The following is a 27,820-nucleotide window of genomic DNA, read 5'->3' as shown; positions in this document are numbered from 1 at the left end:
TTTAGATTCTCTACTAATTGAGCATCCAAAATATGCTTCTTTGTCCTGTCAAGTCCTCACAAATTTATTCTTTGTCTAAAAAGTATAAAAGCTGCCTGCTCTGGCCACTTCTTAGGTCCCATTTCTATGAGACCTCCTTGCACATGATTAAAATTTCTTTTTCTCCTATTAATCTGTTTTGTGTCAATTTTATTGTTAGTCCAGCCAAGAACTCAAGAGGGGTAGAGGGGGAAATTTCCCTCTCCCCAATACTGTGTTACTTGTTAAACCACATTCTCCACCCCACCTTTACAAATCTTGCTCCCTTCAGCCATAGGTCCTCTATTCCTGACTCACTCAACTCAGCCGCTAGACCCTGGATTTCCCACCAATCCCAGTGGTCATTCAGCAGTAGTAACACCCCCTCTCCATGACACTCCCACGCTGCCAGCCCAGTATGGCCAAGTGCTCTGCTTAACCAGACTCAATCCTAAAACCACTTTCTGAGCTAGGTGTTACCATCATGCCCATTTTACAGATGAGGAAACTGAGTCAGAGTAGCCACTCAGCAGCCATCTAGTACGTAGCGCATGTCCTTAGCCTTCCCAGGCTGCTGGAGCAATCCCTCCAGCTCTCAGTCCCAAAGCAGTCCCAGTCTTGCCTCCAACTCTAACCCCACCTGCAGCAACGCCAGGAAACAGGACCTGTCACTCCCTAGGCATGACAAAAATGCTTTTTTTATTGTGCCTCTGAGATGAAATGAGAGGTCCTGACTGGGCCTGGCCCTCTGGCCTCTGCCCTCCAACCCCAGGGGCTGCCTCCCTGGTGGAGACTGGTCCAGATCCTCCAAGCTCAGGCCAGGCCTCGGGCCTGGACAGTGGGTGAGCTCAAGGCAGATGGTCAAGGAAGGCAAGGAGGACGAGGTGGAAGTCTTGTGGTTTGTGGAGGTAGCAGGCATGGCCTGCATCGCGCAGCTTCACCACGGAGTGGTTAGGCAGGTGGCGGAGCTGCCGCAGCGACTCCCAAGCCAGGACGTGGTCCAGCTCCCCATACAGGATGAGAGTCGGGGTCTGCAGGGCAAGGCAAGGGGCTGTGATCCTGGGGCCTGATGGGGACTGGCCCTCAAGCCACCTCCTTAGGAAATCTTCCCTATACACCCCATCTCTCCCATCCAGATCAAGGATGGGGCCATGTGTCCTCCAAGTAAGACCTGAGGCCTTTCCCCCCATGACTTGAGCCAGGGACAGGAAGCCAGGACTTTTGGAGACCCTCCTCCCAGTACCTTCACGGCCTGGAATTGTTCTTGGGTGTAGTTCTGGGTGGAGGCAGGTGCAATGGGCACGAATCCATGCAGCTGGTGGTGGCCTTGCATCAGGAAGGGCAGGGCATAGCAGCCACTCAGTGAAGGGCTCACCAACACGACATTCTGCACCTCTAGGTCCTGCAGCACTCGCTCCAACAGCTGTGCCCGCCCTGCCTCTGTGCTTGCCTCCTTCGAAGGTGCCGAGTTCCCAAAACCTGGGAACAGCAGAAGGCACCAGCTGAGGGAGGCTGGGAAGGAGGTCAGGACTTCCTGCCCACCATAGTGGGAGAAAGAGATGGGAGGCAGTGGCATATAGCATCTGCTACCCCAAACTTCCTAGACGTTATTTTTGTACTGTGATAGGGCTTCTAGAAAACCATCTTTCATTCACCATGCTGGCAAAACTAAAAAGACTGATAATACACAGTGTTAAGGAAGATGTGGAAAAATGGACACTTTTGTACATGACTGGAGGGTAAATCCACACAGCATTTTTGGAGGGTAAGATAATATTCGTCAAAAAACTTTAAATGTGTGTCCTTCGACCCATCAACTGGCCTTGATGGCTACCCTACAGAAATTATTGCCCACATGCTCAAAGAAGCATGTCCAAAGATGCTTCAGCTTCCTTACTTGAGCATTTCAACTGACACTGAAAACTCTAAAGCGCCTACAGAGCCACCAGTCGAGGAGTGGCCAGATAAAACCTGTTCATCCCTCTGATGGCACACACTACGGAGAGGGAGGGTCACAGTGCCTGGCATGACCCATGAGACATGGTAGAGGAGAAGAAAACCAGGCTGCAGAAAGATTCACTAAGCTGGCAGGACACCAGTCATGTTTACAGCCCCCACCAAACAACCCTGTATCTCTAGGTATGGAAACGTCCAAAGAGGGCCTGGCACCCTCAAACTGCTTAGAGAAGTGAGAGGGAGAGAAACATGGCATGGGTCTCTGAGGGCATCCCTCTTGGTTGATTTTTTAATGACAAGAATAATAGCAAAAATCATTTGTATAGCTGAAAAACAAAAAGCTACCTAGTTTGTCATAAAAAGGACAGTGAGATCTCCCCATGCAATCGCTTGTGAGGCAGGTCATGTTGCTAACCGCTCTGTGACATGCAACAATCCACACTGTAGTTTTCAAGGTAGAAAATAAAAACACAGAGCTTTTCGTGTTGACACTTTGTGTTGTGACTTGCCACTGCTCGTTCAGACACTGGGGTCCAGATGCTCCCCAGCCATACCTTAGGGCTTTCCTACCCCTCCAGTTCTCCCCTCTGGCATACTGTCCCCATGTCCCTGCTGCATGTTACCTCCTTAGACCCAGGGGTGGGGGCTCTCACCTGGGAGGTCAAGGGCCACGGCCCGGTAGCCCCTCTGTGCCAGCAGCTGCAGTGTGCCCAGCTGCTCCCACGTCCGGGAGTTAAAGGCCTTTCCATGGAGCAGCACCACATCCACCCTGTGGGCACACAGGGGAGTGTGTGTTCTGGGGGTTCTTTCTTCCCAGGCTTCTCCCACTGCCCTCCCAGGCCCTGAGCACTTTGAGTTGAGCTGGGGGACCCACACAGGGACTCCCCTTGGGCCTAGTCCTTCCACTACACCCTGGGGTCAGCACCCACCTGCGGGCCCGGTGAAGTGGGAGCACCTCGCGGTAAAAAAGTGGGGAGCTGCCAGGGGTGAGACCAGCCAGGATCGTGACATTGGGGTCTCCCCAGAGCCAGGAGGTCTGCTCAGGGGGTCCTGGCAGCCCCACGTACAGTAGCAGCATGAACAGCAGGCCCAGGCCCAGCAGGGTGACCTGGGACCGGATCATGGAGGTCTGTACCACAGTCTGGAGGAGGAGAGGAGAGGGAGAAGAGGGGAGGGCTGAGCCCCCGCAAGGTCCCCTGGACCCCATTCTCAAATCCCATCCAGGAGCTCCCAGCAGAGGAAAAGCTCAGCCCTTGCCCTTTCCTCTGCTCCGGGCAAGGGTCTGAGGGTTCACACCCAACTACTCCACATGCCAGGGCAAGGGCTCAGATACCCCAAAGCGTGAGGAGCATCTGAGATGTCCCCCTGGCATCAGTGGCCACCATCATCCTTGTGCCAGCTAAAACCACTTCCATTCATCAAGTGCTTATGACAGCCAGGCCCTGTGCTTGGCCCTTCACATGTAACAACTCATGAACCCACACAAAAACACTAGGGAGCAGATATTATAGGTCTCTTATAAATGAGGAAACTGAAGCTCAGAGAGGTAAATTCTCTTACCCAAAGTGCAGAGTAGCAAGCAGGGGAACTGCGACTTGAGCCCAGGGCTGGGTTCCTAACCACCAGGCCACACTCAGTTTGCCAAGGAGGAAACCAAAGCTCTGAGGTGACGGATGAACTGGTGGACAGAGTGCTGAGGGTCATCAAAGATGAAAGACATCAAAGAGTAAAGTGATGTCCCACTGAGGGCATGTTTTGAAATGGTTCTTTTTATCACACTGCATATAATAATGCTAAAATCAGAATGTGTTTTACCATTGATGGGAATATTTAATACTCGACCCCAGCTGATATTAAGTGGAAAGAGAACTCATGGAGAATATCCTTGATGGAGGAAATGCCTAGGCATGAGGGGGTATGGGGCTAGGGAGAAGCATGGCACATCTAGAAGTGGAAAGGGAGGCATGGAGGCTGGAGAGACAAATGCCTCCCACCCCCCAGCTTCACGCCAAATGACCTGCTTCATGGACTCCTCTAGTCTGAGTCCTTTGCCAGCCCAGAAGACAGACCTCAGTACCCAGGACCCAGACAGCAGTTAGCCCTGCCTTTGAGACTCTGCTCTTCCAATTCCTGGCTGTGTGCCTTGTTTGTCAGTAAAACGGGGAGAATAACCTGGCGGTTGCCCTCCCAAGACTCCTGTGAGATTTCGGTAATACAGTGGACCTGACCAGGGGCTGTCTTATCATTTCTTGGGTCTAGGGTGAGCAGGCCTGCCTTGTTCCCAGATTCCAGTAAACAGGTCTGTATTGAGTGTCAGCTGGGCGCTGGCCGGAGTTCAGGGCTGGGGAATCGCCTTGGACCCCCCCATCCCCCACCGCTCCCGGAACGAGAAGGCTTGTTTCCCAAGCCCCCACCCCCAGGCTCAAGGGTCAGGTGGTGACTGGGCAGTGGCAGCCCCTCTGGGGCTGATGGAGGACCAGGTGCTGAGTGGAGGAAAAGCACGCTCCTCTCTTCTTTCTGACCACGACCAGCCTCGGACACAAGCCTCCAACGAGGCAGCCTAGGTTCCCACCAGGCAGAGCATCCGCGCTGAACCTCTCCTCTGGTGGGCCTGGTGCCCTAGGGCACCTATCCCGATAGGGAGGGACGGGACTTCAGCCGTTGCTATGGCAACCCAGGCAGCTGGAGCACTAGACAACAGTACGCTACAGATATGGGGGGAGGGGAGGGAGGCGCTGTATCCGCGTTAGGTCCTTGGCATACGCGTCAACAATGACACACAGGTGTACAGACGTGCACACAAACTCTTGTCCCCAAACGCTTTTCCTTTGTACAAGCTATTCCCTGCACGTACACGCAGCCTCCTTTCACACGCACGGGCCTCTGCACAATCGATACCTTGAAATACCCTCAAAGTCATGCACATTCAGCTATCAGGAAGGCAGAGGGACAGGTAGACACACACACGCTTTCAAAACGATATGCAGACCCTCATATTTCAAGCACCCAGCCATACACACAACCCCAAAACTACACACGCACACAAGAAATACACAGGCACAGGCAGACAGACGGACACCCAAACACAGACCCTCAGAAATACACACACACAGGTAGATATACACCCTTAAAATCACACGCACACAGAAATTCACACAGTAGACATACACAGACACAAGCGGGCAGACAGGCTGACATACACCCCCCCCCCCAACACAGGCACACAGAAACACCGACACACCACACACACACACATACACATACACCCAGACCCCCAAACACACGCTGACAAACGCGCGGGAGCGCACACTTGACACACGAACACAAACATACTCGCTGCCCCAGCGCGGGCCCCTCCCAGCAGGACTCTGTCCCAGGGCTCCGGGGGCAAGGGGCAGGGCAAGGATGGCCCGCCCCCGGACACCCTGCTGGCCTCACTCCCCGGGGACACTCACCGGGCCGACAGGCATGATCGGGTCTGCCACCGCGGGGCGGGCTCCGCTCAGGTGCAACCAGCGCCAAACAGCCCCTAGACGTTGGCGCTGCCTCAGCCTCCGCCTCTCTGCGGGCGGCTGCGAGCCTCCGCGCGCCTGCGCAGTCCGCGGTCTCGGGTCCCCGCCTAGCAGCCGAGTTGGAGGGGGCACTGGGGGCGGCGCCCCAAAGCACAGAGGCTCGGCGCCCCTCTCCCCCCGTTCAGATTTTCCGGATTGTTTTCGGCCTGAGAGCCGGGGGAGGGCCAGCCGACTTCTTCCCACCAGCACGTCTCCACCCTTGCTCAGTCTCCTGTCTGTACAGCAGGGTTAAGGATAAGGGTTGTCTTAAGGACCACATAGGGTTGTCACCACCACAGAGGCCTGTCTTAAGGACTGAAGGATCGGTCAAGCCTTAGAACACTGTCTGGCGCGGAAGCCTCGCTGTGTAACTGCCAGATATTAGTATTGTTATGCAGCAGCCCCAGGTCTCCGGCCATCCACTTCCCTGACCCCTGCAAATACACACGCGCTCGAGCACTCGGTCAGAGCCCGGGGTGGCCTCTAGGCTCCTTCACGTCTCTATATGTCACCTATCCTGGTTGGTGACATGTGACCCACATCTGATCTGTCCCTGGCCTGTGTGGGCAGGCCTGGAACAGGGAGGCTGCACGGAACACGCAGCATTCACTCCTTATTAGCACTCTGTGAGGTAGGCAACAGCACACCCATTCTACAGGCAAGGAAATAGGCTCGGCGGCGTTGGGAAAACGATCAAGGCTGGGCATTGGCAAAGCTTCGCATTCAAACCTGTCGGGCCTCAACCACATGCCAGACTGACGACTCTGGGTTTGGGCAGCCCAGGCTGGGGATGAGGGGGTGGGGAGGAAGGGGGAGGGAACAGGAAGGATGAGACCCCAAAGGAACCCTCCTTCTCAAGCCACACCACATGCACGTGAAGCAGGTCGCTGAGGGTCTCGGGGCCGGACCCAGTCCGGTGCTTGGGGCACGTGGGGCCGAGGGGCGTGGGGAAACTGAGACAGCTGTGAGAAGAAGGATGGGCCTAGCAGCACCCGTTGGCCCTGGCACGTCTTGTGGCCACAAGCGGGCGCCCCGGAGCACGGCCCAGCCCGCGCCCTCGGGCCACATCCCTGCTTCCCCGCCCCGGGCCACAGTCGCCGCCTGCACTCGCCCGCCTCCTGTTTGCGAGAGCCCACGCAGCTCCCCAGGTACCTGCCCTGCGCCCCCCAACCCTCTCTTCCTCTCTCCAGTTAGAACCCACCCCGACCTACCCCAAAATTTCTCCTCTGCCCATCACGGTTCCCCAGGTTCCCTTCCTCGGGTCTGCCCCCACCCCCTCTGCATGCACCCTACCAGACCCTGCGATCCACAACCAAGGTCCTCGGAGGGGACAGAGCGAGTGGTGGCGGCGCCGGTGACCGCGCCCCTGGCCGCGGCGTCAGTGCGTTGGGCCCCAGCGGGCAGCGCGCTGAGCACCACGCTTCCCTCGCCCGCCGGAACTTCAAAGCCTTTCCCTGCTCAGAGCTCCGGTTTCCGGCTCCGGAAAACAGATTTTTTTACTCCAACCCCTATCCTCTTCAGCCTGCGATGCCAACCTACGACCTATAACAGTGCCTGGAAGAGGAAAATGTTGAAAAGCAAAATAGTCAGCTACTTACTGTTGATACATTTACCATGCTTACTATGTGCTAGGCACTGGCGAGTGTTTTACATGCCTGGCCTCGTTTAATCCTATCAACCACCTAGGAGCTAGTACTATTGTATTATCCCCATTTGTAGAAAAGGATAATAACAATGGGAACAATAATTGTAATGGGAGACCCATGTATTAAGTTCTTTCCAAAGGCAGGCACCATCAATTATCAATTCTTTTTCTTTTTTTTTTTAACTCATAAATTCTTGAGGTAGGCTTTAATGTCCCATATTTCAGATGAGGAAACCAAGGCAATTAGGTAGTGGCAGAGGCAGAAATAACACCTATGTCTTCCTCACCCCAAAGCATGTTCCTAGAGTTTTGATGCTCCAGGAGGGACCCCTGCCCTGTCTATGGCAGCCTCCCTGCTCCACCTGGGCAGGGTGTTCTGTGGCTTCTCATCAGCCTGGCCTTGAACCACAGGTGCTTCACCAGCACAGCAGGAGGTATGGCGGGCGTGGAGCAGCACGAGGGCACCATCCAGGTGCAGGGCCAGAGCCTCTTCTTCCGAGAGGCTCACCCGGGCAGTGGGCAGGCCACCCGCTTCTCCGTGCTGCTGTTGCATGGCATACGCTTCTCCTCCGAGACCTGGCAGAACCTGGGCACGCTGCACAGGCTGGCCCAGGCTGGCTACCGGGCTGTGGCCATTGACCTGCCAGGTAACTCCAGGGAAGGCTTCTGGACAGGGGTTGTGGGAGCCTCACTGGGGACCCAGGGCTGGGGGCTGGGGGACTGGGAGGACCTAGCCAGGCTGACTCCTGAGCTAGACAGGGCGCAGTGTACACTACAAGGGCCTTCGAGCTTTTCTAGTCCATCCGGATGTGGTCTGGACACTGCCCAGCTGCTTCTGTGTTGCCCGGGGCAGTGTCTCAGTGTCTCTGCCTCTGTTTCCTCATCTATAATGGGAGATAACCACACTCATTCTGGGGTTGGCTCTAATGAGAATGGAATGAGATTATCCATGTGAGTATGTGGCCAGTACCTAACACATAATAATCGGTGCTCAGTCGATTGGAAGTAAAATACTTTGAAAGAGCCGAAACCACAGGCTCTGTTGGAAGCCCTGAGGAGTGACACTGAGTCCCCTGGCACCTTTGGGGGTGGCTAAGCCCCCAGTCATGATCCCACGTACAAAGCCCTAATTTAGGTCCTGAGGGAGGGAGGAGCAGCACAAGACTGCCAGTCATAACCTCAACTGGCGGGCCCCAGCCCATGGTGCCAAGTGTGAAGGTGGCAGCATGGCCAACCTGCTCCCCTCACTGGCCATGGCTGGTATGGTTTCAGTGCCCAAGGGCGGGCCTCCAGGCCGGGACAGGATTGGTTCTGACAGTGGATTGGGCTGAGCTTCAGGGCCAAGGCCTTGAACTAATCCTTCTGCAGAAGGTAGGGACTGACTAATTGGAGGGGAGGGATGTGTGCAGAGCCAGCCCCTCATCCACTGTCCTGGAGGCATCTACCCTGCCAGCCCTGGGACAGGTGCCTTGAAGCAGTTAACTCAATTTTCACAACAATCTCAAATGGCAAACACTTTTGTTACCTCCTTTTAACAGATGGGGAAACTGAACAGTAGAGAGAGGGCTGAGGGGACTTTCCCAAGCTTATATAATCTATAGTGGACAACTGGGACTTGGATCTGGCCAAGCTGGGCTTCAGAGCCTGATTCTTTGAGGACGCTGTACTGGGGGAGATGGGCACAAACATGGATGGAAATGCCTTATGCTTGCCACAGATATGACAGACCTAGGTTGCTGTAGGAATAACTACAGCATGCAACACTGCCTGTTGCAGGAACCTGGCACAGAGGTTGACCTAGGAGGGCTTCCTGGAGGAAGGGACCCTCTCTCCCCTGTTTTCCTACTCACCACCTTTGTCTCTCCCACACCTGAATCCCTGCAGGTCTGGGGCGCTCCAAGGAAGCAACAGCCCCTGCCCCTATTGGGGAGCTGGTCCCCAGCAGCTTTCTGGCAGCTGTGGTGGATGCCTTGGATATGGGCCCCCCAGTCGTGATCAGCCCATCGTTGAGTGGCATGTACTCCCTGCCCTTCCTCATGGCCCCAGGCTCCCAGATCCGGGGCTATGTGCCAGTGGCCCCCATCTGCACTGACAAAATCAATGCTGCCGACTATGCCAGAGTGAAGGTACCCCTATGTGGGAGGCTGAGATGTCCCTGCCAGGAGCAAGGAACAGTCCATCCTGGGGCCCTGGGTACTGGTAACCAAAGGGGTAGCTTCCGGGAGGAGTTGAACCACCTAACTCCGCCCTTTTGGTGTACTTGGCAGAAGATTACTGTGGCAAGCCCTGTGCTAAACTGTGTGCTGGGGCATACACAAATTCATGCCTCTCCAAACCATCCCTGCACTGGGCCAACTTGTCTCTCTCTGTCATTTGCGGTGACCCCAGGGAGAGACCGAAGTGATGGGGAGAGCTGGAGTTGACTTCTAGGAGCCTGGGGCTGGTGGGGTAGGTCCCTGTTGACTCTGCATCCCTTTCCTTTCTCTAGACCTCGGTTCTTATCGTATATGGAGACCAGGACCCCATGGGTCAGAACAGCTTTGAGCACCTGAAGCAGCTGCCCAACCACCGGCTGTTGGTCATGGAGGGGGCGGGGCACCCCTGTTACCTTGACAAACCCGAGGAGTGGCATACAGGGCTGCTGGATTTCCTGCAGGAGCTAGCATGAGGCACAGCCCTGCTGATGGGGGTGGGCCACTTGCCTGCCTTGGGCTCTCTCTCACTCATTCTCTCTCCTTCCCTCCGTGGGCTCCTGCTCATCCTGCACATCCAACAGGTGTGTCTTTCTATCTGAGTTCTTTTAGGGTCTGTCTTTTCCTCTTCTTTCTCTTGCAGTGACAGACTGAGGAGGTGAAATCAAGAGAAAAAAATTCAGGAGTCAAGGGACATAATCTGGTGGAGGGTAATCCATTAGATGAGCTTCTCCTATAGGCTTTCCTGCTCGGCTTGCATTCCTTCCTCTGCTCTGCCCAGCCTCCCCCCACCTCCCACCTCCTTTGGCTGCCCTGCTGGGTACACACACTCCCTACCTTCACCTCTTAGGCCACAAATACATACATGCCCCCATGCATGCATACACATTACAGTCATCTATGTTCCCAAATATGATCCTTCACTTGGGGGCAACCACACAGGTACATGCAACTCTGGGCTGATATGCACACTGTCACAGCAGCTTTGCATTGCATGCACAGGCACACAGGCATACTCTGTCCCCACACAAGCACTTGCACAGGCACATGCTGCCCTCCCCAACCATTCAGCACCCCATGGCTGGGAAGGTGGGGACACCATGAGGCCAGCCCTTGCAGGAGACCCTCTACCAGGCTTAGGGTGTGGCCAGCTCTGAACTTCACTCACCCACAGGTTGCAGCTGGCCCCCAGATCAGAAATGCCCACAAAAGGGAAGGGCCACCACTTCGACCCTCAGATCTCCCAGCTTTTCCACTTTCTTCTGGGTGCTCCACAGCTCCCCAGGTTATTAGGCCTGGGTCTTCTCAGCCAAGCTAGTTTCCTGCGCTGAGCTTTGCGGGGTGGGGAGACAGAGATTGGAGGTCTGTGAAATAAAGTGATGCAATTAGACCCCACAGGCTCTCGCTGTCTCCAGAGCGCCGCCCCTCCCCCGCCCCTTGGGACCGCCACTGCAGGCCCCTCCCCCACCCTGGCGGGACCAGATGGTCCCCCTGCCCTTTGTCCACCGGGCCAGATGGAGGGGAAGGGAGATTGGATTCCCCTCCCCACCCCCACACACCCAGGTGCCAAGAGACTCAGCTGTAGGGGGAGGTGGAGGTCAGTGGGACCAGGCTGAGCCGATTACGGAGGAGAGGGGGAGGTAGATTTGCGCCCCAGGGGGCGCGGCAGCCGGGGGTGCGGTGCGGGAAAGCGAGAGCTTGGGAACCGCCCAGCTCCTCCCCCTACTCTTACCCCTTCCCTAGTCGAGTACTCAACTGCGCCGCGTCCCTCGCGACCCTAGCCCAAAAAAGGAATTCTGGGGGTAGCTCTGGGGGAATCACGGGGCGGGTGCACAGGGTCACACCGCTCACAGGCGCCTCCTCCAGCTGGTCCGGTAACCTGTCCTGGACGGACGAGGGCTGGGCCTCGCGGAAGCTGGGGGTGGCTGAGGGGTGCGGGGCTTGGTGGGCGAGAGGCCCGCGCGGGGATGGATGGCGCAGAAGCGAGGAGCGCCGGGAACCCGACCCGGCGGAGGGTCGAAACTTGAGCTCCGAGGGACCCGAGCCGGAGCGGGGCAGCGCGGGCGCTGGCGGCGGGGCCGAGGCCGAGATGGGGGTGCAGGGGGCTCGGCAGAGTCGCCGGGCGGGCGGCCCGGGACGGAAGGACCGGCTGGCCGAGAGCGAAGGGACTGGGAGCGGGGCGCAGGCGCGGGTGGCGCGGGAAGGACCGTGGCTGGGACCGCGCTTCAGGCCGGACCAACCCCCTCGATCCCCACTCCCGGGGGCTGGAGGAGCCGCCGGGGTAGGGTCGCCCCAGCCCTCCCGGAAGCGGCCGCCGTTCGGGGCGCACCGCGGCGCGCGGGGCGGGGCGGGCGGCTGCGGCACTGGGGCGGCTGGGGCGGGCCCGCCGCGCTGTAATCGGATCCGGGGAGGGGGCGGGGAGGGGCCGGGCCGGGCGGGCCGGGGGTGGGGGGGGGCGCGGAGCCGGGCTCCGGGCCGGCCGGGCTCCGCGCCTGTCAAACCCCTCATTGTTCGCAGCTGATGTCACTCGCAGTTGTGAGCGGCCGCCTCTCCCGGGGACAATGTGGGACTGAGCGGCCCAGCCGCCGCGCCGCCGCCGCCGCAGGACAGCCCCAGCGAGGTAGGGCGCGGGCCGGGCGGGGCACCGCGGGCCGCGAAGTTTGGGGGTTCGGCTGGGGGCGGGGAGCCCGCGCTTGAGTCCACAGGCTGGGGTCGCGGGTTTGGGAGACTGGGAGACTGCGAGGAACACGTTCCCTGTCCCACACGGGCCCAGGCCTGCACAGGTGGGGGGCGCTGGTCTGCTAGAGGAGCCCCCAGTACCAGGGAGGGGTTTCCTGGACCTGAGACCCCAGATTTGAGGCCCTCATCCCACCTGCTGTTTCTGTCCTTTGGACCTGCTCTTCTCTCGACCTCCTGCCCTGGGTTCTGGTTCTGCTCCATCTCTGTCCCCATCTGCCATTCCCCTGCAGTTCCTGGCTCAGCACACACCCCTTCCCATTCTCTGCAGTCCTTGGGGGCGCCAGACACAGACCTCCAGGCCAGGGGTGTATGGAGATGACGTTGGGGGCTCGGAGTGGTCCCTCGTGCTCTGTGGCTCTTTAGCCCCTCAGCTCTGACCTAGCTTCTTAGCTGGAGTCCTGGGAGGTGCGGGGGCTCTGGCTAGTCACTTCAGCCTGGCCCTGGAGCCTGCTTGGCCAGGAGAGGGAGGTGCCCGCCTCCTCAGTCCCCTATCCCAGGCCCGCCATCTTGGGACCTGTGGCACCCAGTGCCCCGCCCGACTCCAGCACCCTGGGGAGTGGTCTTCAAGGGGATGCACCCAGGGCCAGGTGCATTCCCTCCTTCCAGAATGTGGGCTCTTAGTTCCCACCAAGTGCAGGATGATCACCTTCATGCTGGACCAATAGAGCATGTGTCCCCAGGGGCTCCTCTTCTCCTACAAAGAGTTTTTAGACCCCCAGTGACTCCCCAGGACCTTAAACCTCAACTGCAGCCTTCACTCTTTCCTGGGGTTACCCTCACTGCTTCAGAGCCAGCACCTGGGACCCTATCCTTTTCCCATCTGAAGGTCCCCTAGCCCCTCCGGGCCCTGGAACCCCCTCAACCTCCAAGGTGCCCCCATCCCAGCCCCCACCCCCCAGCCTTCATCAGCATGCAGGCTCAGGCTGCCCAGACACAAGGGGATTGTTCTTCTTGCATGCTCAGGGTGGGGGGCTGGGAGCAGGCGGCCCACACACCCTGGCAGGCCCAGGCCACAGGGAGGCTGGCTTTGCCCCGCCCTCTGTCCCCAGACAGGCTCTGCCCACCCTCCCTACTCCCATCACTGCCCCCCTCCAGCCTCCATCCCCATTGCCTAGTGGCGCTGACCTCTTGAGGAAAGAGCTCTGAGCTGCACAGGTGGACCCTGGGGTTCTGCCAGCTCTGCCAGTTGCCTCTCATTCTCATGTAGCCTTACAGACAAGCCCCTTCCTCTCTGGGCCTCAGGTTCCCCTCTGATGAGGCCCTTCCAGCTATGACAGTCTGAGCCCGATTTTGTGAAACCTATGCCACACCACAGTTCTTCCTTCAGCCCCCCCTTCGCCATGGGGAAACCCACTCAGGGCCTCCAGAAGTCTCAAAGCAAAGTGCAAATCCCCCACCCCAGTGATAACGCCTGGGGAGCCCCTAGACCCAGAGACACAGCAGGAGCAGGGGCTGGGGGTGCTAAGGAATGGGAACTGGGAACCCTGTCCAGGTGGATCCTGACTCTCCCATGGGGCTGGTCCCCTGAGCCCTGGGTCTTCTCACCCCACTGTCACTGCTTCTCTGGGATTCTTAGCCCCATCGCTGGTCTCTAATGCCTCTGGGCCCTGTGAGCCCTTTCTTCTCCCTGCACACTGAGACTGGTACTGGCTCCTGCCCTCCTGGAGGAGCTTCTGCCCTCCTGGAACTCTGTGTAGTGGAAAGGCAGGCTCAGAAATGCCCAAATGGGGCTTCTTTGAGTTGCAGGCATCTTGGAGGGGCAGAGAGGCCTGAGTGATAACATCTGACTTGGAAGGTTGGGGAGGGCTTCACAGAGGAGGCAGCATCTGAGAAGGATTTGGACTGAGTGGGGAGGATGGGCATTTCAAGCTAGGATCAGCCTGGGCAAAGGCCCAGAGGCCTGGTGGTGCTAGGCGTGTTTTGCAGTCTGGTGTGTGTGGGGGATGGGGTAGAGATGAGACAAGAAAAGTTGGCAGAGACCAGATCACGAAGGGCCTTGAGTGCCCATCTATGGAGATCAGGCTTTATTCATTGGGCACTGGGGAGCCAAGGATGGCTGTTGAGCAGCGGAGTGACCCAGTCTCCAGCATGGAGAATGGAAGCTAGAGACCTTTCTCAATTTGGGTGAGACAGTGAGGGGATGGGTACCAGTGCGTGGGGCTGTACCATGTACCCTTTCTCCTGGACTCCAGTCTGGGCCTGGGCCTGCCTTGGTTTCCCTTGGCTGTGAGGACTCTTGAGGGGTTGCCTAATGATGCTCTAAGGAGGCTGTAGCATTTCTGGCACCAGCCAGCTTGTCAGAGCTTCCCTTCTCTGCCTAGTACTGAGTCTACAGGACAGTTCTAGGTCAAGGAACCAGAGGCTGGAGCTCAAGGACCCCAGGCTGCTCCCCTCCAGGCCCCTCCTCCCCCGACTCTCCCATAAAGTAGGTATGAATGGCCATCCTGGGAGGCTGTAAGGCTGAGAGGCTGGGCATATGGATCCAAGGGCAATGCTGGGGCAATTCTTCTGGAGGCCTAGCTAATCAGAAAGGGTGAGCATGCCCAGAGAAAAGGATGGGCAGGGGAGTCAGGTTCCCTCAGTCCTGAACCCCTCCGGTCCCAGGGTCCACTCCCCCACCCCCCATCCCCGCCATGCCCTGCTTTGCCTGATGCCCTGAGCCATTCTCCAGCATCACTGGGTGTGGCCAGCATGGCTGCTTTTGGAGTAGGAATAGAAGGGGGCTGTTAGGTTGGGGACTGTTGAGGGATGTAAGGTGGGGGATGAACTTGGAGACTGGACCCTTCTCTCTCTTCCCAGCCCAGGTGGGTCTACAAGCCCTAGTTGGTCCAGACACTCTAGCTATTAGAGCCAAGGGAATCCCCCAGGGGGCGGGCCAGTCCACTTGAGTTGCTTGGCCCCAGGAGCCTTCCCCTCCCCCGGATTGTTCTTGCTCCAGAACAAAGCCAGGGTGGACACTTGATCCCTGCGTGTGGGGGGGAGCTGGCTAAGCCCCCGGCCCTTTGATTGGGCAGCTGTCATGAGAGAGAGACAGCTGGGGGGGAGGGGCAGGAAGGGGCAGCCGCCATCGCTTACACAGCTGTCACCCCCCCCCCCCAGCCCTCTCCAGCCTGAGTGGCAGGAAGCCAGAGACAGAAGGAATGGGCACTGGATCTGGGGAGGGGGTCTGGGGAGAAACAGGGAACGCCCGAGGTCAGAGGCCTGGTCTGAGCTTGGTATGTTCTGCCAGGGAGCCCTGCTGACCAGAGGGGGCTGGGCACCCCCAGAGGTGAGCTGGAGGTCAGTGTGGCATGACGCGTGGCTGCCATGTGGGTGGCCCAGCAGGGACCTAGGGCCCACCAAGCTGGAGCAGCAAGCAACTCCCTAGAGCCCCTGTAAGGGTAGAAGGGGAGCCAATATGCCTAGTAGGGCTGCTTGTTCTTAGGGCTCCTAGGAGAATAATTAGAGAGACCTGTATCAAGACCCCTTGTTCTCCCCTAAAGAGAGGAAAGACCTTGAGGGTCTATCAAAACAGGAAGGACACAGAGAGACCAGCCACTCCCCTCCCCCACCCCCTTCCTGCAAACACACACACATAGCACAGGTAGGTAAACTGAGGTCTAGGTCAGGTGCAGGCCTGGCCAAGGTCACCCATTGAATTTGGGGCAGTGGGGCTCTGCTGTAAACCCAGGTATCTTTTTCAGGGGAGGAGCCCTAGTTCTGGCCACATCCCAACCCTTCTGCCCTATTTTCCCAGGAGCCTTTGCCCACAAAAGTTGATGTGCAAATGGTATGGGGACAATGTCGGGTCTCCCATTGGTTACCACCCCAAAGAGGTCCCTGAGCCCCAGAAAGTTCCAGAGCTTAAGATGTGGCTCTGGACAAGTACAGTCCTTTCTAAACACAACCCATGTCTACTAACCAGGCAGGGGTCTGAGAGACTACTAAAGCCTGCTCCCCACCTTTGAAGAGCTGCCCCCGTACCCCCCGGAAGAGGACAGACAGACCCAGACAGGACAGCCAGACAGAGGAAGCAGACAGGGCCCTGCTAGTCCCACCAGGCCCCACCTCTCTGTGACCTTGGGCAGGTTACAGACCCTCTCTAGGCACCAGGCTCCCCTTCTGTTTGGTGAATTCATCTGTTCAGATAACCAGTGTGTTCTGAGTAACTTCTCCGGCCTGGCTCTGGGAACACAAGGAGAGGGTGGCAGCCTTGGCTCCTGCTCTAAGGGGCTCCCGGGCTGGCCAGGGCAACAGAAACTAAGCACGTCATCACTAGTGCTTTGCTGGGGGAACTGCCGGCAGCTGGGGGAATGTTAGCAAGGGCAGCCAGCATGAGGCTGGCCAGGATGCTCACAGAGCACAGGCCCTGCATCCACTGTTGACCTCTGACATCTGGAGAGCGGATGGACAGAACTCAAGCGGAGGAAGGAGCAGGTGCTGGGGAGGCAACAGTTACTGGGTGTTTGGGGAGTCAGGGTTGTCACCCCCATGGTACAGAGGAAGAAATAAAGATCTCAGGCCATACAGTGGCTTCCAGAGACAGCCAGGCTGGGAGCCCCACCCCGCCTCCTCCATGCCCACGCTCAGGCTAGCAAGGGGGGTTCTGAAGAGGGCATTGAACAGAGCTCCATACCCTTGACCCTCGAGTCAGGATAGGGCAGGGGGCTGAAGAGGAAGGTGCCCAGGGGTCTCTGGGGTGCTCGAGCCCAGCACACTCATCCCCCCCCACCCCTCCCAGGCAGTAGGAATTCATAGGGTTAGGGCTTGCTCTTGGCTCAGACTTGGCACCAGTTGGTCCCCTCCCTGTTTTCCTGCTCGGGTTCTGGTTCCCCAGTGAGCTCCCCATCAAGGCTGAGCCTTGGCGGGTGGGAGACAGCCGCTGGAGGAGAGGGATTTCCAAGCAGGATTAAGGTTCAGGATTAAGTTGGGGCATGAAAAGGGGTCGGGTGGGGAGGGCTGGCGGCTGGGCTAATCCCAGCAGCTAATCTCCAGCTCCTCCTTCTTCCATCAGTTAACGGCCTTGACATTCCCCAGCCCCCCAATCCCTTTCTTACCCATCACCCAGTTCCAAGGGGGAAGCAGTCCCTCCATTTTACGGGTAAGAACACTGAGACTCAATAGTCCAAGTGATTTGTTTCTGGTACAGTAGAAAGTGCTCCAGGCTGGGAACACAGCCAGCCTGGACACTTGTAACCTCCTCAGCACATAGGAGAGGGCTCAGAAAACCACTGTGCACACGGCTGGTCTCCAGACACCACCCCCACCCCCACCCCCAGTGCTGAATGAACCTCGCTCACAGCTGTCACTAAAGCAGGAGCCTCTGCTTTAGTGACCTCTAGTGGACAGGTGCAGCTCCCTCCTGGAGCCTCACTACCTTCACTTCTGCCCACCTTTCAAGACCTCCCATGGCCCCCGTGGCTGCTCCAGCTCCCTCTCCAGCTGCTCCTCCAGGCTCTAGCCAGCAGGGGCTCTGGTCCCTGGACGCAAATGCCTCTTGTTTGAAGTAACGTTTAGATTTTAACCCAACCTTCAAGGGCCAATCCACAAGGGTCCCCTCTTCCAAGAGGTCAGGTAGGAGGCTCCCTCTGTGGACTCCCATAGTTAATTCTTCTGACGTACGAGGGGAAGGGAAGGATACTTGTGGAAACTGGGCGCCTATCACATATGCACCTATCTCATTTTAATTCTCATAACTCTGGGGACTGGACTGGGTATCCCCTTCTTACAGATGGGGAAGCTGAGGCTCAGAAGGGTTAAATATGTCAGCCAGGCTTACACAGCTAGTGAGCTGCACACAGCAACTGGTCAATGTGACACTTGAAACTTGTGGTCCACGGTATCTCTCTGCTCTGGAAGTTTGTCTAGCTTGGCTCTGGGGTTCCCATGTAAGGGCAAGGGACCTGAAAGAAAGCTGAGCTCTTCTCTAACCCATCTCCCACTGCCCCTGCAGAACCAGCCAGGCCACAGTGTGGACGCACTCCCAGGCGGCCTTGGCCCCAGCCCCGCCTGACAGGATGAGCGGCTCAGATGCGGGGCTGGAGGAGGAGCCAGAGCTCAGCATCACCCTCACGCTGCGGATGCTGATGCATGGGAAAGTAAGTGCGTGTGGGGGAGTGCTTCACTGTGGCTCAGGAGGGGGCAAAGTGCAAGGTGAGGCAAGACCTGGTCCTCTGGGAGGGAGTTTGATCTTGGGTATCCTGTCTCCTGCAGAGCCCCTACCCCAAGTAGGGGAAAGCGCTGGGCCTGGGGTATTGATACCCTGCTGACTCCACTCTTGTCTTGTTTGCAGGAAGTGGGCAGCATAATTGGGAAGGTAGGTACCTCGTTCTGTTCTGTATGTCCCCTTCAACCTGAGACCTCAGTCCAGGAAAGGAAGCAACGGCTGCTTGGCCTAAGAGCCATTCTCTATTTTGCCTCCTATTTTGTCTCCTGCAGAAAGGAGAGACTGTAAAGCGAATCCGGGAACAGGTGAGGACGGAGTTTGGGAGAGGAGCCCAGGGCACCTGGTTTGGAGGGGAGGGGAGATGCCTGCCTCACCTTGTCCCTGAATCCACCATCTGGGATGACCAGTGAGTGCCCCTAGAAGGTGGCCGTTTCCAGCCTTGGCTGGGGCCTGGTGAGTGGAGGGGCAGGCAAGTTCTTGGCCAGGAAGCAGAGAAGGAGCCCCGTTGCCTGGCGCTTGTCCTGCACCCACAGAGCAGCGCCCGGATCACCATCTCTGAGGGCTCCTGCCCTGAGCGCATCACCACCATCACCGGATCTACAGCAGCCGTCTTCCATGCAGTCTCCATGATTGCCTTCAAGCTGGACGAGGTCTGTGGCTGTCTGAGGGGCTGGGGGCCACGGGTGGTTCCCCGGGAGGAACAGGACTCTGACTCCACAGAGTGGCTACGGGTGGGACGGAAGGCCAAGCTGAGGGCAGGGTTCTCTCATTGGAGTGGGACGCGGGCAGGCTTCCCTCCTTCATCCCCCAGCAGGAAGGTGCTCCAGGGGAGGGGGAGCAGCAGGGGCATGCACGGCCAACCCAGTCTTCCTGCCCAGGACCTCTGCGCTGCTCCTGCAAATGGAGGGAATGTCTCCAGACCTCCAGTGACCCTGCGCCTTGTCATCCCTGCAAGCCAGTGTGGCTCGCTGATTGGGAAGGCTGGCACCAAGATCAAGGAGATCCGAGAGGTGAGGGGAAGGGGATACCACCCCAAGAGAGTCTTACCCTTCAGTTTCGAGGGGAGACCTGGGCTTACAGCTTCCTGTCCTGTGGGGAGCTCCGAGCCTGGGCATGCTCTGGGTTATGGGAGTAGCTGGAAGTGGCCCCCGTTCTCTGCTTGCAGACTACAGGTGCCCAGGTGCAGGTGGCAGGGGACCTGCTCCCCAACTCCACAGAGCGTGCTGTCACCGTCTCTGGGGTGCCTGATGCCATCATCTTGTGTGTGCGCCAGATCTGTGCTGTCATCCTGGAGGTGCTGCCCTGGGGCAGGGAGAGAGGGCAAGGGATGGGCCCTGGGCCTGCCTTGTCAGGCCCCCAAACCCTAGGCATGTGACACCAGGTGGGGATAGAGCAGGGCTGCAGGGATGGATGTGAGAAGCTCCAGGATGTCGGGCTGCATTTACCTGGGGGTTATAGGGAGGGCCTTGAGAACACAGGGCCCTTGGGGAGGTCACGGGGGGCCTGAGAAGGTCCTGATAGAGCCTCCCCATTTGTGCCTTCCAGTCCCCACCCAAAGGAGCCACTATCCCATATCATCCAAGCCTCTCCTTAGGTACTGTCCTTCTCTCCACCAACCAGGTGAGGGGGAACAGCAGGAGGGGTGGGATGTGTTACTGGAGAAGGGGAAGGGGATGGAAGAAGGAATGGGGGGTCCAGGGAGAGGTGGGGAGGGGTGACTCTGGCCAAACTGCCCTGATCTATCACAGTAACCCCCTTTTACCCACTTTGTCCCCACAGGGCTTCTCCGTCCAGGGTCAGTATGGGGCTGTGACCTCAGCTGAGGTGAGTGACCGCAGCCCAAGGCACCCCTTCCCGAACTGAGCCGCCTCTGACTCCTGACCTCTCTTCTTGGCACAGGTCACCAAGCTCCAGCAGCTCTCGGGCCATGCAGTCCCCTTCGCCTCACCCAGCATGGTGCCAGGTGAGCAGTCCCTGCAGAAGGAAGCAGGGGCAGATCCCAAGGGGCCAGGCAGCCCCTCTGGAAAGGACATGGGGAGGCAGCAAAGGTCCAGACTCATGCCCAATCCCTCTTCTCCCCCCAGCAGGACTGGATCCTGGCACACAGACCAGCTCACAGGAGTTCTTGGTTCCCAACGACGTGAGGACGGGATGGGGTGGTTTGAGGGTGGGTAGGGGGACCCGGGGGGTCTGGGCCTCACCTAGGGTTGAATTCCACCCTCTCTCCAGCTGATTGGCTGCGTGATTGGGCGCCAGGGCAGCAAGATCAGTGAGATCCGGCAGATGTCAGGGGCACATATCAAGATCGGGAACCAAGCAGAGGGCGCTGGTGAGCGGCACGTGACCATCACTGGTTCACCAGTGTCCATCGCCCTGGCCCAGTACCTCATCACTGCCTGGTGAGTGTGGGGTGGGGTATCACAGGTCATGGGGCTTTTGTGCCTGAGAAAGGCACAGGTCGGGTGGGGAGAGCTGACCTCCCTTCTCCTGGACCTGTCCTCTGCCTCCCCTAACCCTGCCACACTTGTTCAGTGTTGCCCCATCTTCCCTCTACATCTGTCCCCCATGTCCTGTTTCTCCAACCCTGTCTCTTTTCCCTGGGTCTTCGGCCTCCCCATTTCTCCCCTTACCCAATGCTATATCTGCTTGTCCTTTCTTCCCGTCCGCGCTCTTCCAACCTTTCCCGTCTTCTCCTCAAACACACCCACCCCAGGTCATTGTTCTCAAGTCCTCTATATTTTTCATCTAATCTCACCCCTTACATTTGCCCTCATTGCCTCCTTTCTCACCCCCCACCTTCCCCTTCATCTTCCCCCTCTATCCCTCTTTCCAGTCTAGAAACGGCCAAGTCTACCTCTGGGGGGACACCCGGCTCGGCCCCCACAGACCTGCCTGCCCCCTTCTCGCCACCCCTGACAGCCCTGCCCACCGCTCCCCCAGGCCTGCTGGGCACGCCCTATGCCATCTCCCTCTCCAACTTCATCGGCCTCAAGCCTGTACCCTTCTTGGCTCTACCACCTGCCTCCCCAGGGCCACCGCCGGGCTTGGCGGCCTACACTGCCAAGATGGCAGCGGCCAATGGGAGCAAGAAAGCTGAGCGGCAGAAATTCTCCCCCTACTGAGGCCGGCCAAGGCACAGGCACGGGGGCAGGCAGGACTGCCGGCAGGGGGCTGCCTCCATTATCTGCCCAAGGAGACTCCACCCCGGGGAGGGGGGGGTCCCAAACACCGCTAATGCCCAGACGCATGGATGCACCCCCCACCCTGCCCCGGTCTGTGGGAGTTCCTGCTCTCGGAGTGGGGGCGGTTTTTGGCCCAGGGTTCGGGGAGCTGCAGCAGCCCCAGGGTAGGGGTCTTGATCCCCTCTAGCTCTGTGCTTGGATGCAGGGAGCATCCTAAGTGCCCCCACTTTGGGGGGGGGTCACTCATGCACTCCCCATCCCTCAGGGCTTCCCTGCCTCCTGTCCCCCTGTGGGGATCAGGGAGGAGGCCTGGGGGTGGCTGGGGGCCATGCTTCTCTCCCCACCTCCCTGCAGATTCCTGCTGCTTCCACTGATACCCTTTTGACTGGAATGGACTGGCTGGGCTTGGCAGAGGGCAACCCGAAGTGGGGTCACTGCCAGGCAGCTGGGGGAGTGGCATGGGGGCAGGGGCCGAGTTCTCAGCAGCAGACACTCTGTACAGTTTTTTCAATTCCTGTTTTTGAATAAATATTCTGAGAGACCAGGAAGCTGTGAAACACTGTGGGTATTGGCAAAACCTCCAGAAAACGGGTGTAGCTGAGACCCCAGAGGACCCCCATCTGTGACTCCATCAGCCCCAGCTGGGCCTCGGCCCCTTCCACATGCCAGTTCTGGGGCTTTAGGGCTCTTTGGGCCGTCATGTTGTCCAGCCTCCTGCCTCTGGCACCAAAGCGATCCAGTTGTTTTCTGGGCATTTTTAGAAGCTGATGGAGGCGTTCCAGTAGTTCTGTCCAGCCTCTCCTTGGTGCAGATGTGCGGGAGGTCTTTCTGAATGTCCCTTCACTGGTTCCTCCTGCTGTGGCTGTAACCCAGACCCTGCCCTACTTGGCCCATTCCCTTTGGCTGTGAGCCATTAGGGCCCTCTTCTCTGTGATCCTGCCCACCTCTGCTTCTTCCTTGGCCTGGGGATCATCCATGAGTGTCCAGATCACCCAAGCTGGAGGAGCCCTTAGAGATGGTCCAGGGTACAGATGGGAAAACTGATGCCTAGGGAAGGGTAGGTCTGTGTACAAGGCCATGCAGAGTTGGGCCCAGAACTCAGGATTCCTAGCTCCCAGAAGCCTCTGGGCCTCACTAGGCTGCAGGCCCCCTTTCTCCCATTCCAGAGCCAGAAGTGCAGGCAGGCTACCTGCCATAAGCTGTGCTGGAGGATGGATGGGCCCTTTGTGATACCACCCTGCTTTCTCCAGTCCCGGCTCACCTTGGGAGACATCTCTCACGTGGCCTCTGGCATGCTCAGGCTCTCCCTTCCTGCCAAATCCCGGGCTTGTTCTGGTGCCTCAGAAGGGCCTAGCACAGGGCCCTCTGGAGGTCTATGGAGGTGCTGCAGGAGGGCCCGCGGGTGCCAGGCCCGCGAAGTGCAGGCCCGGGGGGGCCGGGGTAGCGCTCGTCGGGCGAGGCGGCCCAGCGTCCGGCGTACAGGGCGCTGCAGCAGGCCGTACAGGAAGGGGTGAGCCGCGAAGGCCGAGTAGGCTACCCAGGTGACGGCCGCCTCTGCCGCGGCGGCCTGGGCAGCGGGCGCTAGGCACGCACAGCCGTAAGGCAGCCAGCAGGCTGCGAACTGGCCCACGGCCAGCGCCGGGGCCAGGGCTGCTTTGCCCCAGGGCGGGCGAGGCCGAAGGGGCGGCAAGATGGAGAGGCGGCTGTCCAGAGAGTCGGAGCGCGGCCGGGACCCGCGCGCGGGCCGCGGGGGCCGCAGGGCAGCGCGGCGCGCCACGAGGAAGATGCCGCCGTAGGCTCCGAGCAGCAGGAGGGCGGGCAGCGCGAAGGCCAGCAGCGCCCAGAGCGGCCGGAAGGGCTCGAGGCCCCCGGCCAGGACCGAGCAGCGAGCCGGGGCAGGGGGCGGTGCGGGCGGCGGCCCGAGCAAGGAGAGCGCGCCCAGCAGCCCCGCCGCCGCCCACACGGCGGTGAGCACGAGGGTGGGCGGAGGCCGCGCGCCAGGCCGCAGCGGGTGCACTATGAGGCGGTAGCGCGCCAGGCCGAGCGCCGCCACGCCGAGCGTACAGGCGGGCAGCAGCGCCGCCGAGAGGAAGCGCGCCGCGCGGCAGGGCGCGGGGCCCAGGCGCACGCGGCCCAGCCCCGGCGGCGGAGCGGCCAGCAGGCCCAGCGGCATGATGGAGCCGGCAGCCAGCAGGTCCACTACGCACAGGTGCACGAGGTAGAGCGCGTCGCGTAGTCCCGGCGTGCGCAGCACCACAACCAGCAGTGCGCCGTTGCCCAGCAGTGCTGCCGCCTCCACGACAGCCGCCAGGATCAACCCCATCGAGGCTGCGACTTCTGGTGCGTTCAGCCCTGTGGCGTTGGCCATTCGAGCGCTCAGGCTTCACCCTGTGCTGGGATGCAGAGAGCGAAATGGAGCTTCCTCCTCCCGCCCCTCGCCACCCCCGGCCCCATTCCCATCACCCGTCCGTTGGTCCTCTAGCCTCTCACCTCACAGGCTGCCCAGGCGCTGGCTCAGACACCCAGGCTGCCATTCTCTTGGGGGCTTGGCCGGCCCCATGGAAGTGTGCAAGGCTGTGGCTGTGGCTCTCTCCTCCACCCCAGCAACTCAGCCCCTGCTGGAGATGGTACTGGCTGTCACTTTGATGCTGCCCTTTGGAGACACACAGAGCTGGCAAGGGAGGGGCAGTGCTTGGCACCGGCCCCCTGGGTCCTAGCAGCTGCCAGCTGGAGGCTGAAGGCTGTGCTGTGGAAGTGCTGTGGGTGCTTCGGGAGGGGGGCCCAGAGCAGACACAGGCTGGAGTGAGACTCAGGACATTAGAGTGTGGGCTTTGGAGTCAGCCACATCCTATTCTGCCTTTTCCAGGGGTGGGAAGTGCCACGCCCCACATCTGCTGTCTTCTGCCATCCCCATCAGTGGGGTTAATTGGATCATTCAGCCTTTGTACTGAGGGGAAACTGAGGTACCAGTGAGACGAGAGCTGGAGCTGGGAGACCCCTAGGTACCCTCTGGTCCTCAGGAGGGCTAGTTCTCTAGGTAAAGTGAGGGGAAAAGCACAGGACTTGGCACATAGTAGGTTGCTCAGCTGGTATTAGCTTGGCACAGAATAGGTGCTTCAAGACACTGTGGAATTAATGAGAGGAACCCTTAGGGAGCAACTGCTGTTTGTTTTGTTTTTGCTGTTAGCAAACAAGTCCTCTTCTGCTAAGCACACTCTGAGTTTTCTTTAGGAAGCCACCTCTCCCCAACTCAGGACATGTGGTTTGGGTGAGCAAGACCCTCACCTTTCATATTACATTCCTGACTAGGCACGAAACCCAGTCCTGGTCAGTCAGTGTGTTGCACCCCCCACCACCAAGGTATTGTCTCAGGGAAAGCCATGTGACTCCAATGCGGCATATGCCCCTCAGGTGGTGTCACCCAGTCTCATGGCAAAACCCCATGTATACCCTGATGGCTTGCCTTTGTGTCTGAAGCTCCTTCCTCTCCCCTGAACCCCAGTCTTGGGTTTCCAGCTGTCTCTTCAACATCACCACCAGTACAGGGACTACTGGGCATCTCAAAAGTCCTACGCCCCAAAACAGGACTTGACTCATGACCCCCTACCCCAATCTGCTCCACAGAGTCTTCCCCCTCTTAGTAAATGCCATCTCAGAAGTTTCCATTGACACCTCCCTTTCCTCCACACACCACATCCAATCCATCAATGTGTCTGAATCCAGCCATTTCTCACCACCACTACCATGCTCCCAGCCACTATCACCCCTCACCTGGACCATTTCAGACCCGTCCTGGCCTCCGCTTCTGCACCTTGTGCTGGTCATTTGTCTGTTTGCCCTTAGATCCATTCCCATCTTCCACAGCACTGCTCTGCCTTCTAAGGAACTGATTTCCCAGGCTCCTTTGTCATTTGTTTTTTGGGTAAATTCAGCCAATGGAAGTTACCAGCAGAAGGCTGGAGGGTGGCAGGAGGGAAGAAGCCAGGGTATTTTCCCTTTCATGCTCAGCCTGGATCTACCTCTGGATCTGCCTCTGTGGAGGACATCCTCTCTCTCCATAGCCCTGGCTCCCTTCAGGCAGTCCCCTCTGGGGTTCTGGTGCCTGCTGGGTGACCCTGGCCTCTGGGCATTGGAATACCATCATTCTTCCAGCCTGAGTGGTAGCAACTTCCTGCTGTTGCTAATCCCAGGGTTGACTTACCAGCCCCTTTGGTAGTTCAATTCCTTCCCTGTATCAAACTCCTCTTGTCTGGAATACATAGAGTGATTTCTCTTTTGTTGATTGGATCTTGACTGACACCACAGATCCACTCTCTACACAGCTGGCTGAAGTGGATCCCTCTAAAGACAAATGAGATCAGGTCATGATCCTGCACTCATCCTTCCAAGAACTTCCCATCATCAAAATAGAATCTCACCTCCTCTTTGCTGAGATGGCCTTCTCCCCACCTCTCTGACCTCACCCGCCTCCTCCTTGCCTCCCATACTTCCAGCCGTACAGTCTTCATGCTTGTCCTCCTACATGTCAAACTGGTTTCCACCTCAGGATCTTTGCATGTGCTGTTTCCTGTCAGAACACCCTTGCCTCAGATCTCTCCATGGCTTGCTCCCTCACCTAATTCAGGTCTCTGCCTTCAGTGACCATCTTTTCTAAAATTGTTCCACTTTCCCATCACTACTCCTTTAACCCTGCTTTATTTTTCTTCCTGGTACTTTTCCTACCTGATATTGTATTTCGTATCTATGCACATACTTGTTTAGAGCCTGTTTTATTAGAATGCAAGCCCCTTGAGAGCAGGGACCTTGTCTGTGTCTTGCTTGTGCCTGTGCCCCTAGAACCCCTCACAGGCAGGCAGTCCGCATCAGCACAGATCTGGGTGGCAGACAACAGGGCATGAACCTCTGGATTTGAGTCACCTGTTGCTGGAATTCGAAGGGCCCCGGTCCAATTCTCTATTATTCAGATGAGAAAACTGGTGCTCAGAGAGGGAAGGAATGTGTTCTGGATTACACAGCCAAGTTATACCTGGAAACCAGGTCGCCTGCTTCCTAAGCTCTGTCCACACAGGCACCACTTCCTGTACTTGACCACAACTTGAATGTGGGCATTTGCCTCCAGGAGGTGAAGCTGGATTCTTGAGGTCTTGGTTCAGAAAAAGGAGAGAGCATTGGCTTTCTCACTGCCCAGTTAGGCCTGCAGGCCTGGGGCAGCCCCCAAGCCACCAGGGTCTGGGGAGGGCTCAGCAAGGCCAGGTGGGAAAGCAAATGAGAACAGGGACTGGGGAAGGCAATAGGGAGGGATGGGGACTATGGTAGGTTGGAGAGTGCATGCTCCCTGCAAAATCATTCAACTAAATTAGCAATTAAAACACTTTGGGAGGGACTTCCCTGGTGGCACAGTGGTTAGGAATCTGCCTGCCAATGCAGGGGACACGGGTTCGAGCCCTGGTCTGGGAAGATCCCACATGCCGTGAAGCAGCTAAGCCCATGCGCCCACAACTAGTGAGCCTGCGCTCTAGAGCCCATGAGCCACAACTAACTACTGACCCCGCGTGCCACAACTACTGAAGCCTGTGCGCCTAGAGCCCATGCTCCGCAACAAGAGAAGCCACCACAGTGAGGGGCACACACGCTGCAACGAAGAGTAGCCCCCACTCGCTGCAACTAGAGAAAGCCCGCACGCAGCAACGAAGACCCAATGCAGCCAAAAATAAATAAATTAAAAACAAAACAAGGGCTTCTCTGGTGGTGCAGTGGTTGAGAATCCGCCTGCCAATGCAGGGGATATGGGTTCGAGCCCTGGTCCAGGAAGATCCCACATGCCGCGGAGCAACTAAGCCTGTGTGCCACAACTACGGAGTCCGCACACCAAAACTACTGAGCCTGTGTGCCACAACTACTGAAGCCCGCGCACCTAGAGCCCGTGCTCCACAACAAGAGAATCCACCACAATGAGAAGCCCGTGCACCACAACAAAAAGTAGCCCCTGCTCGCCGCAACTAGAGAAAGCCCGCGTGTAGCAATGAAGACCCAATGCAGCCAAAAATAAATAAATAAATAAATTTATTTTAAAAAAAAAAACAAAAAACACCTTGGGACTTCCCTGGCGGTCCAGTGGTTAAGACTACATGCTTCCACTGCAGGGGGTGCGGGTTCGATCCCTGGCTGGGGAAGATCCTGCATGCCGCGCGGCCAAAAAAATAAAAAATACACACGAAACACTTTATAGTTTGTCTGTTTTTGTTTTTTGGTTTTTTCCCAAAGAAATGCAGGAAGGATAAACCAGAAACTACAGCAGGTGCGTGGGCATGGAGTGAAAGGGCTAGGAGGACACTCTTCTGAGCATAGATTTGGATAGATTGGACTTTTGAGAACCATGTTAATGCTCTACG

At 58.1% G+C, this 27,820-nt stretch overlaps 4 protein-coding genes across 16 annotated transcripts; 2 read left to right on the top strand and 2 right to left on the bottom strand.

The window, feature by feature from the left end:
* Window positions 1–696: 696 nt before the first annotated feature.
* On the bottom strand, window positions 697–6,947 carry ABHD14A (abhydrolase domain containing 14A). 5 transcript variants are annotated; one of them, XM_059939803.1, is made up of 6 exons: window positions 6,824–6,947; window positions 5,430–5,761; window positions 2,904–3,115; window positions 2,628–2,743; window positions 1,262–1,497; window positions 697–1,049 (listed from the first exon to the last, which is right to left on the bottom strand). In XM_059939803.1, the coding sequence occupies exons 2-6, from the start codon at window positions 5,442–5,444 to the stop codon at window positions 867–869; spliced, it is 762 nt and encodes a 253-aa protein (XP_059795786.1). In that variant the 5' UTR covers window positions 5,445–5,761; window positions 6,824–6,947; the 3' UTR covers window positions 697–866. The 5 variants fall into 5 exon arrangements, with proteins under 5 accessions (XP_059795786.1, XP_059795787.1, XP_059795784.1 ...); XM_059939804.1 differs by having other exon boundaries at window positions 6,819–6,901; XM_059939801.1 differs by lacking the exon at window positions 6,824–6,947 and adding an exon at window positions 3,535–3,667 and having other exon boundaries at window positions 5,430–5,498.
* ABHD14B (abhydrolase domain containing 14B) lies at window positions 6,394–10,752 on the top strand. The gene is given in 5 exon segments (XM_059939799.1): window positions 6,394–6,580; window positions 6,583–6,673; window positions 7,582–7,817; window positions 9,055–9,296; window positions 9,659–10,752. Coding segments are annotated over 5 exon segments (936 nt in total). The 3' UTR covers window positions 9,839–10,752.
* Window positions 6,974–26,484, bottom strand: GPR62 (G protein-coupled receptor 62). 6 transcript variants are annotated; one of them, XR_009505871.1, is made up of 9 exons: window positions 25,847–25,902; window positions 25,630–25,769; window positions 22,690–23,821; window positions 20,129–20,266; window positions 19,294–19,548; window positions 18,405–19,140; window positions 10,531–10,726; window positions 9,779–10,012; window positions 6,974–7,079 (listed from the first exon to the last, which is right to left on the bottom strand). XR_009505871.1 is itself a non-coding variant. In XM_059939797.1 (3 exons), exon 3 carries the CDS (start codon window positions 23,794–23,796, stop codon window positions 22,705–22,707), a length of 1,092 nt encoding a protein of 363 aa, XP_059795780.1. In that variant the 5' UTR covers window positions 23,797–23,821; window positions 25,630–25,769; window positions 25,847–25,902; the 3' UTR covers window positions 21,081–22,704. The 6 variants fall into 6 exon arrangements, 1 of the variants encoding a protein (XP_059795780.1); XR_009505868.1 differs by lacking the exons at window positions 6,974–7,079; window positions 25,847–25,902 and adding an exon at window positions 26,455–26,484 and having other exon boundaries at window positions 7,087–10,012; XR_009505867.1 differs by lacking the exon at window positions 6,974–7,079 and having other exon boundaries at window positions 7,087–10,012.
* PCBP4 (poly(rC) binding protein 4) lies at window positions 11,818–21,972 on the top strand. Of its 4 annotated transcripts, none has more exons than XM_059939796.1 (13): window positions 11,818–11,982; window positions 18,034–18,178; window positions 18,373–18,396; window positions 18,519–18,551; window positions 18,780–18,896; window positions 19,125–19,256; window positions 19,412–19,540; window positions 19,792–19,866; window positions 20,026–20,070; window positions 20,146–20,209; window positions 20,334–20,386; window positions 20,476–20,645; window positions 21,277–21,972. In XM_059939796.1, the coding sequence occupies exons 2-13, from the start codon at window positions 18,098–18,100 to the stop codon at window positions 21,341–21,343; spliced, it is 990 nt and encodes a 329-aa protein (XP_059795779.1). In that variant the 5' UTR covers window positions 11,818–11,982; window positions 18,034–18,097; the 3' UTR covers window positions 21,344–21,972. The 4 variants fall into 4 exon arrangements, with proteins under 4 accessions (XP_059795779.1, XP_059795777.1, XP_059795778.1 ...); XM_059939794.1 differs by having other exon boundaries at window positions 21,080–21,972; XM_059939795.1 differs by having other exon boundaries at window positions 20,331–20,386.
* Window positions 26,485–27,820: the final 1,336 nt, after the last annotated feature.

The sequence above is a fragment of the Balaenoptera ricei genome, chromosome 11, assembly GCF_028023285.1.
Source record: "Balaenoptera ricei isolate mBalRic1 chromosome 11, mBalRic1.hap2, whole genome shotgun sequence".
In the NCBI taxonomy this organism is placed as follows: Eukaryota; Metazoa; Chordata; class Mammalia; order Artiodactyla; family Balaenopteridae; genus Balaenoptera; species Balaenoptera ricei.
The sequence above is the reverse complement of the archived record's forward strand: the minus strand, read 5'-3'. Positions and strand labels throughout refer to the sequence as shown.